The sequence below is a fragment of the Hyperolius riggenbachi genome, chromosome 2 (assembly GCF_040937935.1).
Source record: "Hyperolius riggenbachi isolate aHypRig1 chromosome 2, aHypRig1.pri, whole genome shotgun sequence".
In the NCBI taxonomy this organism is placed as follows: domain Eukaryota; kingdom Metazoa; phylum Chordata; class Amphibia; order Anura; family Hyperoliidae; genus Hyperolius; species Hyperolius riggenbachi.
Window position 1 is genome coordinate 438969527 of NC_090647.1, and position 13175 is coordinate 438982701.

Consider the following 13175-nt stretch of genomic DNA (forward strand, 5'->3'; position numbering starts at 1 on the left):
GCTAGGCAGTCTGATTGGTGCTTGTAATTTCAAGCTGATTGTGATCTGTACTACTATATAAGCTGGTGTCAGTTGATGTTTGTATAGAGGCTAAGTGGCTTGAAAAAGAGCTTTAACAGCTTGAAACAGCGGGCTGTCGCCACCAAAGCCTACTTTTTTGACAACTATGTCATTTTAATGGCAATTTGAAATAAAGAGCTAATCTTTTTAATACTTCTATTTTTGTGTGGTGCCAGCCTTTTTGCGCAACAGTTTCTGATGGACCCCATGGATGCTGGGATCTGAGGCTTGGGCACACGGCAGTTCCTCTTTATAGATGAGTGCTCCTCCATCTTTTCATTTGATTTCACAAAATATTCGGTAAAATTAGTTGTTATTTTCTGCTTTACGATATGCAACAAGCCTTTGTGAGTTAAAACTAATGTGTGCAAATAATTTAGGAAAGAAAACCATTTTTTCTTACCTGAACATGATCCCCATTAAAAACCCCATCAATAACAAAGTATGTCCAGAACAGAGGCCACTCGCACTCTATATTCTCAAACAGCTTCAGCTCTGTAGAGTCGTAATGCAATCTGGTCGGGTCCTGAGAAAATATTAAATGATTATTATAACTGAGCAATTACTGAAATATTCCTAACATTATCTTTTTCGTTTGCATCTAATCTCAGTAGTAAATGTTGAAATCAACTGTGTTTACAAAGGACTACTGTGTACAAGAAACTTTGTATGGTGTGTTTGGGCTTCTAAACATTCCCATGCTCACCGAAGTTCAGCAACTAAAAGGTCAGTAGTGTATGAGTGGGAACAATGAGGAGCTATCATGAAGCAACTCACTTTGTGCTCACCATGATTATAACACAGTGCTCAAATCAACAAGTACCTGGCTGGTATTACAGCTAATATAGAGGCACAAGAATAGGTGTAGGAGCAGTCTTTCCTACAGACTCTTGCTCCTTATATATGTCATGGAAGAGCAGAGTTTTGCATTAGCCTGAGTGTGTGAGGGTGGGAGGCTTAGCTTTACATTGCTTCTGGTGCCAAAATTGTGGGAGAGGCACACATGCCATGAGGCAAAATGTGGTGGTCACAGCTTAGCCCAACACACAAGGAGGAAGCAATTTTGAAGCTGGTTTGCTTGAGGTGATCCACTAGTCTGCCTGACCCGTAGACCAGTAAGGACATCCCCAGCGTCACTGAATAATAGTACAGATTAAGAGGGGAGCTCGGTAATAAAAAAAAAAAAAAAAAAAATCACATCAATGACAGCGCCACCAGGTAGCAATCTTCCTCCTCCTACTTTTAATGGCATTCAGCAACAGATATGCCTCCAGCTTCTGACCAGATGGCTGTGGATGGGAGCATGCAACTGACACACCTCCAGCAGGTAGATGGTCACCTTCTCCGCAGAGGATACACCCCTTTCCACACCCAGTTGTGTCCTTTGGTTTATGCGAAGGATAGGAAGATGGCAGTCTGCCGCCACTACAGAAGCAATATTGTACAGCGGGAGACATGGCAGCGCTTTCATACAGAGGTTGTACCCGAATGATGTATCTGCATGGATGTGCAGAGCTCCAGAAACTGGACAACATTACACAACTAGCACTCAAACTGGTATAACAAAGGAGGTTGTTAGTGTCAGTAAATAATTTGTGTGCAGATTATTCCCTATTGGACTTCCCCACGGAGATGACGGAATAAATATTGTAATAGTACTGAGGTCCTGGGGAAACTGGGAAAAGGGACATACTACATTTAGATGGAGGTGATGGGTACTAGTGTGCATGTAGCAAAATAAAATACATTTGTTAAAAAAATTGTATAAATATCTACCATTGCTGTGCATATATGTTATTAAAACACTCCTTTTCATTTGATGTTACACCCCACTATGAATTTATAGAACGGACCCCAAATAAAAAAATACACTAACAGTTTCCACATCTGCACCAAGTGATTGGCAGCAGCTTTGACTTTCCCAGTCTATAGGTCTCTGCAAGGATTACTGTGGGGCCACTGTGTGTTTATATGTGCAGAAAGAAGCCTAGCAAATTGAAATAATATTTGCTCGTAACCCTAACAATGTGTCTAGCTTAAATGATGAGAAATCTCAGCCGAAGTGGTTTCACGTTAAGCACTAGGAAAGGAGAAGAGATGGAGACTCATAAGCACTTTTACAGAAACTAACCAATAAGTAATGGAATCCAAGTCTCCAGATACTGTATGCATGGATGAATGTTGTCATTACTTTACAATATAGATCTTAGGTATTTAATATGCTACTTTCATGCCCATGACAACCAGATCTATCTCCATACCCCCAATCTCTCTTCTTCCACCATAGATCATGTCTCCTCCTGCCGCTTGACTATGTCTCCTCTAGGGATGATCAATTAAATGCAAATCATTCTGAAATGATGCAAATTTTTATGCAAATGTAAGCAGTTTTAAATTGATTGGTCCATTTTTAAGCTGCATATATTTGCATAAAAATTTGCTTAAAGTTGCATCAACTCGGACTAATTTGTATATCTGTGATCATCCCTAGTCTCTTCCTGCCCCTTGACATTGGCCATTTCTATTAAGCACATTGTTACGAATTTACATTCTCATCTGAGTCATGTCAGTTCATAGTCAAGGATGCTGGATATATGTGAATTAGTGGTTGTGTGACTGCAGTCACATGCCACATCCACAGCAAGTTTTTGCTGACTGGTAAATTCCTAATATTTCTACAAACCCCACTATGTTCTAATATGACCCAGTCCTAAAATATATTACAACTTAATATCAGACAATTTAAAAACATCCAGTCTAGGTTTCCTGGGTCAATTGTGATATTCCCACTCTGGGTCATTGGAAATTTAAATCAGGCCCGATTCCTTATGGTATTGTGAACCTGGGATTGTTCTGTATACACATTTTCAGTTACTGTACCTCTCTTGGTGTTTTAAAGCCATCGCGGAGAAACCGACAGCAGCCATACCTTCCCTTGGAGAAAAAACAAAACATTTCTGATGAAAACATGAAGTTGTTTATGGTGTCGTTTTAAAACAACAAAAAGTAAATACAGCTGATTCCAGGAACAGTATTAGAAACCCACTAGGAGCGCTTTTCTGAGCGCTTTGCAATTTGAAATCTTTTGCTAATGTAATGCTATGGATGTGATCCCACTTGAGCGATGTGATTTTATAAAAATCCCCCACAGCATTGCATTAGCAAGAGCTTTCTAAATCGGTAGTGACTAGAAATCACTCCTAGTGGGTTTCTGGCCTAACCCTGATGCAATTCTACAGAATTCTGTGTGCGGTGTGTGGTGCTGGGGCTGCTTGTCAGACAGGAGGACTGCAGGGCTGCTGAACAGGTCTCAGATATACAGGTTTGCTGAGCTATGAAGTGATGATGTCACCACATCCAGTCTCCCCCACACATGCCGGACATACACTCTTGTGCATATTTGTAGCCTTACAGCAGGCTGGTTAAGCCCTTCTGCTTTACATAGCAGAATTAAATATGCCCATACACACTTTGATTTTCCCTAGAAAAGTCAATTATAATGATCAAATCTGCCAGGGAAAATCGACAAGAGATCAATGCCGCAACATGGCTGCCCGATCATAATGGCAATCCATTTCTGGGTGAAATAAACTGAAACTACTGACTGCCCCGGACGGCAAGGCCTTGCTTGAACAGCGTCGGTCTGGTGTGCATCAATAGATTTTAGGATGACTGTTGGACTCCCCACATCTAAGTGTGGGTGGTGGAGCCACCGGAGCAGGATCATCCACCAGGCACTTAATCTTACCAAAAGGACCACAAAGGGGCGCCAAATCTACTACCATGCCTAGGGCTCCATTACATCTTAATCCATCTCTGGAGCTCACACTCAGCTGTCCACAGACGCGCTCCTCCTGTGTCCGCTCTCCATCACCACTGGGACACCTGACAGAAAAGGCATGTACATTATGAGACTACATACAGGTCACAGGGACACAGGCACACTGGCAGGGATGGAGAAAGGACAAAAGAGGAGGGTTTTTTAAGGTAACTACAGGTTTTGTCTACAGTTGGCTTTACCTTACTCACTTCAATCTGATAGTTCAATAGAATTATCAATTTGATAATGTGATTGATTAGATTATTAAATTAAAAGCAAAATTTCTCTCCATTGACCTTGAATGATCTTTTGATCAATTGTTTGTCTGTATAGAATCAAACAAAAAAAATTCAAACAAGTGAAAAATCCTGATCATTCATCAGATACAACTATTTGGATGTGAGCAGACGTACAACTGATTCTGCATTAACTATGGATCTTTTGATTGAACCATTTAATCAATCATTTGAAAGTTGGCATAGTGTATGGCCAACTTAAGTGAGAGTGCATGTACAGTATATTGCACAACTTTTACCCTTCAAACCTGGAATCCAGCTTTAAGGATGACCATGTGTTTGTATTTCCAATTCTCCTGTCTTCGGTCTTCCATCGAATAGTATTAGGAGGTGCATCCTCTAATATTATTTAACAGGAGCTAGGACTGCCAATAATAAAAGCAAGACTCCAGACCTGGCTGCAAAGATAAAACTTGCTCCTTCATCCTCCCCTTATTCATGAAAAGGAACAGCAGAACAGCAGTTTCAGATCTTGGCTTCCTTTTAAATTAACCTAAAATGTGCCCATTTCCACTACCGGAAGGAAAACTGCTAACCAATTTGGTCAGATTGATGGAATCGATCGGAAAAACTACCGGTAATCAATTCCATGAATTCCATTAATGTGACTGAATTGGATAGCATTTTTTTCTTCCATTAGTGGGCCAAAATGATGGTTTCTGATCAAACATTACAATCGAATTGGACAATCAATCGTCTGGTGAATTGCATTAATGGGCACCTTAAAAATGGCCACACACCATAGGATTTTTTAAATTTCTTTTCAATTCAAGAATTACAATCAATTTCTCTTACTGATTGTAACAAATAAAAAATCTGTCCAATGTATCCCACAGCTGTGTTACATTTCTCCGCAATACTGAAAACAAGTGATTGCAAACCGTAAAAAAAAAAAAAAATATAGCATGGGTCTATACACTGAGAAATTGACAAATTTACCCTACACCATTATATTTTCATTAAAAAATTATCAAAAAAATCCACCACTTCCGATCTTCTTTTATCAAAAGAAAATGGGAAATTCGATCCTATTTTTCGCAAAAAAAAAAAGAAAGGGCTTTCAGTTTTTCTGTGCAACAGATTATTTTTTTCAAAATTAAAATTGGATAATTTTATAGTATTCTGTGTGGCCATCTAAAAATAAACTTCAACAGTAGGTAACACGATTAGGACACTATAATATAGACCTGCCCTGACAAAAAAACCAATACATTCAGACTGGGCCCAGTTTAGAACAATGTGAATCCCACTACCAGTATGATTGTGGCTATAAACTACAGCAGTTAGGCTCAGAACCTCAAGTTACATAATGAAAAATTTAATTTGAGACAGGGCAGGAAAACTGCAGAAGTATATGCCGCTGAATTCCACCAGTAGTCTGTCTCTACTCTCTGGAATGACCCATCCCTTTTATATCAGTTTTTGTTTGGCCTGTCGGAATCCGTGAAGGACCATCTAGTCAGCCATCATCCACCCAATAGATGAAGCCATCACCTTAACGATTAGGGTGGTCCATCAGCTTTGCCAACGGCGATACGAAAAAACCTCCTTGGATCAATCAGTAACTGTTACTCCATACATCCAAATTCGTGCTGAGGATCTAATTGGTAAATTTTATTCCAAATATCCTGATAAACCTGGGGTGGAGTGTCCAGAGGTTACTCCTTAGGAGTGGGGTAATGTCATGAACAACTATACTGGAAATGCATGGAATGGGAAACTCCATCAGCAGCCTATAGTAATTTGGTAGAGGTTTCTAGTGTTTTTCAATATTCTGCAGTCCATGGACCCCTTTTATACTAAAATCACTTATGCTGAAGCCACCCATGTCTACTGCTCAAACCATAAAATTATTTCTCAGTGATGTACAGCCAATGCTAAAATCAAGGAAAGTGTAAGGGCCTTTTTCCACTAACCTGCATTTTGCGATCTGATTCTGATCGCTAACAGATTGCAAAACGCAGGGTACAGTAAAACTAATGGAAACGTCAGCGGCCATTTCTATTAGTGCAATCCAATTGCGTTGCGATTTTGTCCTGAGCGCAATCGTTGTCCTGCCGCATTTGGGATGCGATTGAGCTCTACTATACTGTATAGTAGCTCAATCGCATTCGTGGAAATTAGTTTGAAACGCGATCCTATCACAGCACAACTGCGATTGCGTTTCATAGTGGAAAAGAGCCCTAAGTACGGCACTTTTTTTTTCCAAACAAAACCACATACACTTACTTTCTATATTTACACATGAAAAAGATAAAGTACTGGCCATGAAGCCATTGACCATACTTGCAGCTTGGTGATGATTTCATTCTTTGTGGCATTCACCAGGTTTATATCCTCCACAGCGAATGCTGGGAATGAAATGATGGACAGCAGACCAGCGTCAATCTCCTTTGATGTAGATGCTCGCGGTAACATAGAGTACAGGATAGACTGCAGATGATAGAAAATACATCTGTAAGTCCACATGCTTTTTCTTTTGCATATATAACAGAAGTTATTATAATTAGTATTTTTTAATAAACATCTTCTGCAGCACAATCCAAAGAAAGACATTCAAAACACAGAGAAAGCCGTAAAATACATTACAATGCAATAAACACTACAAAAATAATCCTTATCCAAAACAGCAGGATTGACGCAAAACAAATCACGGGGCACCTGAAATGAGAGGACTACCCAGTGGAACCTGAAGTGAGAGGACTACCCACTGGAACCTGAAGTAAGAGGACTATCGAGGCTGCCATCTTCATATCTCTATTAAAATGTGCCAGTTGCATACCTTCTGTGCGGATGTCCTGCCTTTAACACTCAAAGTGGTCTGAAACTCGGCATTTATTCTATTCTCTAAAACAGGGGTGTCAAACTCAAATACAAAGTGGGCCAAAATTGTACACTCGGACCTAGTCAAGGGCAGGCCTCAATGTCTACTGGCCACCTTCCTCCCTTATAAAGTTCCCTGGTGTCTAGAGGCCCCATCCTCCCCTATACAGTTCCCTAGTGTTTAGTGCTTTCCCCCTACCTCACCCATATGTCTTCCCTGGTGTTCTAGGGCTTCATCTCCAATATAGCTTCCCTGGTGGTCTACAGTGGGCCAAACATAATGCAAAGTAGGGAAACCACTTAAGGGGCAACATTGAATGGTTCTGAGGGCCAAATTTGGCCCGTGGGCCGAAGTTTGACATGTATGCTCTTAAAGATTATCTACAGCATAGAACCTACTACCAGAAAAAAAATGGTAGCAGAGCTGCATTTCAACAGTTAAGGTAGCCTTACATCTATTGATTTTGCAGCCCGATTGACCATCAGATTCAATAATTTTATCATATCGGATGAAAAACAGTGCCACAAAAAGCATGCCCATTCGACGATTCAACCAATTTCAGGCCGATATAGATAGAATGCATCGATCAAGAAAGCTGTAAAATCTCAGGTTGAAGTGGTCGATCAGGTGCACAGCGGTACCGGCTTGCGATATTGTGAAGACCAACTAACGCATAGAACCCCTGGCGCCTATCCCCCAAATTTTAATGTCCTCCCTTATCGGTGCCCATGCATTAAAAACCCTCACCTGTCCGGCTGCTGCAAGGGCCCAGAACTGCTCGTGCTTCCCCACTCCCGTTCCACAATGTCAGGCCGCCGCATATAGAACCTGGTGTGCATGTGGCGTAAATGGGGAAGCAGGAGCAGCTGGACACTCCCGGCAGCTGGATAGGTGAGAAATTTTAATACACAGACACTGTACAGTATTCACTACTGAATTATTTTATTTATTCCCAAATCTGCTTCACTGCATGTTAGAACCAAAGGCCAGGAGTGTAGTCCTGCCATACGTATTGCCTGAATGTCTGTTCATAAATCATCTTTATTTTCACTAGCTTTAGCAATATACCGTGTTTGTTACTGTTTGCCTTACATTGATTCAGTTATTTACATATGAGTGTTTAACATCAACTTAAAAGTTTAAAGTCCACAAAGAGTCTTCATCACGGCAAACAGTATGACAACAAAGTGACTTCACTAAAGAGATAAGAGCTTTACTAGCTCATAAAGGGCCATGTTAATTTACAAAAAATATACTATAAAGATTAGTTTCTAAAACAGGGTATGTGCAACACACGGACTTTTACATTCAGAAAACGATTTATAAAATCATAGCAAATTATATAAAACACGAGGCTAGACATCTAACAGAAAATAAAGTAACACTGTTTGGCTACCTCAAAGGCTAGAGTACTTTTAATTAGGTATGATTAAAATAACTTTAATGAAGCTCTAATCAATAATACAGTGACGATGTGTTACTGGTTTTGCTTCTCTTCTAAAATGCAACCTTATCTTTCACTGCTGTTTAAATTGCAAAGATGCCACTCACTGTATGTACAGTACATGTTTGCAGAGGTCCCTTGAACACAGGGAATATGAACACGCAAAGTCCATTTATTCATGTGCAGTCTTGTTGACAACGATACTGACAAACTATTTCAGCAGAGATCAGTACCCATTGTAGCTAGTTTACTAACCATATAGAAACAGTATATGTATCAGTTTATACTATATATATATTGGGGTTAATACACCTATGCCATTTAAACACACCTTATCAGAAATGCCCCAGAGGTTTCAAAACCACTAAGCAAGAGGCATCACACCATGAAGACTAAGGAGCCCTCCAAGCAAGTCAGGGACAATGTTGTTCTGGAGTACAATTTAGGGTTGGGTTATAAAAAATATCCAACGCTTTGAATATCCCCCGCAGCACCATCAAATTCATCATCTTCAAATGGAAAGAACTTGGTATCACAACAAACCTGACAAGAGTGAGCTGCCCCCCAAAAAAGCTTGCAGACCAGGCAAAGAGGGCATTAATGAGAGAGGCAGCACAGAGACCAAAGGCAACCAGAGACCATAATAACCCAAGACTGAAGTTTCCATCCAAAAGACCATAATAATCATACACTCTATAGAGATGGGCTTTATGGAAGAGTGGCAAGAAAAAAGCCATTGCTTAGCGCTAAAAATAAGAAGGTACGTTTTGAGTTTGTCAAAAGGCACATAGCCAACTCTCCTAATGTTTGAAGGAAGGTGCTCTAGTCAGAGGAGACTAAAATTGAACTTTTTGGCCACCAAGGAAAATGCTATGTCTGGCGTAAACCCAGCACATCCCATCACCCCAAGAACACCATTGCCACAGTGAAACAAGGTGGTGGCAACTGTTGGTGGTGTGTGTATGTTTTTTAGCAACAGGGACTAGGAAACTGGTCTGAGTCAAGGGAAAGATAAGATGGGTGTTGCTAAATACAGGGATATTTTTGAGCAAAACTTGTGTCAGTCCGACAGTGATTTGAGACTGGGACAGAAGTTCACCTTCCAGCAGGACAATGACCCAAAGCATACTGTTAAAGCAACACTTGAGTGGTTTAATGGGAAATATTTAAAGGAATACTGTAGGGGGGTCAGGGGAAAATGAGTTGAACTTACCCATGGCTTCTAATGGTCCCCCGCAGCCACTCACCGATGCTCCGGCCCCCGTCTTCAGTTCACTTCTGGAATTTCAGACTTTAAAGTCTGAAAACCACTTCTCCTGCGTTGCCGTGTCCTCACTCCCGCTGAGATCACTAGAAGTGTACTGCACAGGCCCAGTATGGTCTGTGCCTGTGCAGTACGCTCCTGGTGACATCAGCGGGAGCGAGGACACGGCAACGCAGGCACAGTGGTTTTCAGACTTTAACCACTTCACCACTGAGGGGTTTTACCCCTTGAACACCAGAGCAATTTTCACCTTTCAGCGCTCCTTCCATTAATTCGTCTATAACTTTATTATTACTTATCCCAATGAAATGAACTATATCTTGTTTTTTTCGCCACCAATTAGGCTTTCTTTAGGTGGGACATTATGCCAAGAATTATTTTATTCTAAATGTGTTTTAATGGGAAAATAGGAAAAAATGTGGGAAACAATTATTACTTTTCAGTATTCAGCCATTATAGTTTTTAAAGAGTAACTGTCAGGCTGCAGAAGCTAATTTAAACCTCTATTCTCCTGTGTTAAACAGTTTAGAAGGAAGCTCAAAAGCCATTAGTGAAGATAAACATTTCAGTTACCTTTGATGTGTACTTATCAGCAAGTCTGTTATAGACCCATAAAGACGCAAGCCGCAGCTAAACTGCAAAGCATTCTGGGGCCCTCCCCTCGGCTGCTAATGAGACGTTACAGAAGCTTGTAATCCGTCTAGCTGTGTAGCACTGATAAATCTCGGGGCAGAGTACTCTGCAGGAGTCAGCTATTGTTCCTAGCCACATGGCTCATTAATATTCACTGCACACCGTGTTGTTCAAGAACGAGCTTATCTGTGATCAGGAATCAGGCAGGACATGACGACACATTTGACAGAAAAACATGGAGCCTGCCATGAGCTGTCAGGAGCATCAATCTCTGCATATACTATATACAAATTCTGTGAAGTACAAACGTGGACAGTGAAATGCATATGTAATGTAAGTACAGCCAATCTTTAGCTACTGATATATGTGTTTATTTTCTCTGAGACCTTATACCTAACAGCTCCTCTTTAAATAAAGCATGCTACTGTAAATAAAACCCATGAAATGTATTTAACCATTTGTCCCGGTTATAAAACCATTTAAATTATGTCCCTATCACAATGTTTGGCGACAATATTTTATTTGGAAATAAAGGTGCATTTTTTTCAGTTTTGCATCCATCCCTAATTACAAGCCCGCAGTTTATAAAGTAACAGTGTTATACCCTCTTGACACAAATATTTAAAAAGTTCAGTCCCTAAGGTAACTATTTATGTTTTTTTTTTTTATTGTATTTTTTTTTTAATTACAAAAAAAAAAATAAAAAAAATTGGGGAGTGTGAGAGGTAATGAGTTAATTTATTGTGTAAATGTAATGTTTGTTTATGTAAAATGCTTTTAGGGTGTAGTTTACTATTTGGCCACAAGATGGCCACAGTGTGTTTGTTTACATGCGACCTGTAAGCGTCCTTCCGGACGCTTACAGGAAGCAGTAGGAGGCTGGGAGAATCACTATGATCGCGCTGTTTCTAATAGAAGCAGCGCGATCATTGCAGGGGCTTAGATCAACGAACGGGAATGGATTTTCCCGTTCATTGATCTCCGTGCGAGCAGGCGGCGGCGTGCACGAGCGGCGGGAGCGCGGACAGCGGCGGTAGCACGGAAGGTACGGATTTCTCCGTCCCTGGTTTTTTAGGGGGGAAAAAAGGGACGGAGAAATTCGTACCGCGGGGGTTTAAGTGGTTAAAGTCTGAAATTCCAGAAGTGACCCGGAGGCGATGCCGGAGCATCAGTGAGTGGCTGCGCGGGCACAGGATGTCTGCGGGGGACCATTAGAAGCCACGGGTAAGTTAAACTCATTTTCCCCCCGACCCCCCTACAGTATTCCTTTAAATGTGTTGCAATGGCCTAGTAGTTAAAGTCTCAATCCAATCCAATCAGACCTCAATCCAATAGAGAATCTGTGGTTAGACTTGAAGATTTCTGTACACCATCCAAAATGAAGGTGCTGGAGCAGTTTTACCCTGAGGATTGGGCAGAAATCCCAGTGGCAAGATGCGGCAAGCTCATAGAAATTTATCCAAACTGACTTGCAGCTGTAATTGCTGCCAAAGGTTCCCACAAATTACTGACTTGAATAGTTATGCACATATTCATTTGTTTTGCCCCATTTGTTGTTTGCTTCTCAATAAACTAAATAGTGCATCTTTAAAGTTGTAGGCATGTTTTGTCAATTAAATGGTGAAATCTCCAGGTTGTGAGGCAACAAAACAAAGAAATGCCAAGGGGTTGAATAACTGTAACATGCTAATTACTGACCATTGATTGAGGTTGTGGGAAAGCCCTAGGACACCACTGTCCTTGGACACCACTGTATTCAATGTACTGCACTAGGCAATGTGTAGACCCTTTACAACCAAATAATATTAATTACTTTGCATCTAGGTCTTGTTTACACCTTTAGAACTAGAGCAGTTTTGGCGTTTGCTAGGTCTCTAATTAACCAACAACTGTATCAGTTCTTGTTACTTATGACACCTTGTTGAATTTTTTTTTTCAAATCAAACTAGATTTGTTTTGTGTAGTGTGCTATGCTTGTGCCCAGGGGTAGCAGATATACTGCAGTATAGCAGTTAATAATAATTTATTAAGATAGAATAGTTTTCGAGTGCAGCTGTATCATGCCTGCTATCCTGTTGGTTACAGGTAATCCTTACAATCAATTCAGAGAAACCTGTATCAAGCAAAGCAGCACCAGGTTTAATCGCTTTTCTATTGTAAATCCAGCTATAACTTGTGTATCAAATAATTAGTGATGCTTTTTGCTTTGCTTTTGTCCCAGCTATACTTATTCCATAGTGAAAGGAATTTGAGACAGGTTTGAAGGAAGGTGAGGCTATGTTCTCAGGAGTTGCTGCTTAGCAGAGAGGAAACCAAATGAGAGAAACGGCTGGAAAAGTAACAGTGTGGCCCTATTCGCATATGCAGATGCCCCTCACTTCATCTACAGGAAAGACACAGTGGCCTAAGGGAAAATGCCTCAGTGTGCCCTGGGTCAGTCCTCCCCTGATTGTGTTATGTTTTTAACCACTTAACAACCTCTGCCACGCTTATCTACGCCCCTTTAAACTTCACCTGAGTCACAGGGGCGTAGATAGGCAACTCCTGTTTATTTTGCTGCTGTGCGCGATCGCGTTTGCGTGCGCATCCACGCGGATGTGCATACGCGTCGGGCACCCGCTGGTCCGTGATTGGCTGATGTGAACATGTGTTCACAAAGCCAGTGACGGTGCTCATTCATGCAGAATGTGTGTAAACATTGCATCAGTCTCTATGCTGTACAGTTACTGAGATCACTCGTGAGAGGATCTCAGATAACTAACACAGCATTAGTGACTGATCAGCATCAGTGAGTTTTTTTTTAAATAAATTATACCCCCATTAAGCCCATTAAC

General features: G+C 40.9%; 1 protein-coding gene across 3 annotated transcripts in view; it reads right to left on the reverse strand.

Annotated features, from left to right (window-relative positions):
- The window catches only part of PHKA2 (phosphorylase kinase regulatory subunit alpha 2), a 175585-nt gene that overhangs the window by 72355 nt on the left and 90055 nt on the right, over positions 1–13175 (reverse strand). For all 3 annotated transcript variants that reach the window (XM_068269976.1, XM_068269978.1, XM_068269977.1), the window contains exons 9-11: positions 6463–6609; positions 2941–2994; positions 464–586 (exon numbers count right to left, since the gene is read on the reverse strand). In XM_068269976.1, coding sequence (XP_068126077.1) covers positions 464–586; positions 2941–2994; positions 6463–6609 — 324 coding nt within the window. The remainder of the gene's footprint in view (positions 1–463; positions 587–2940; positions 2995–6462; positions 6610–13175) is intronic.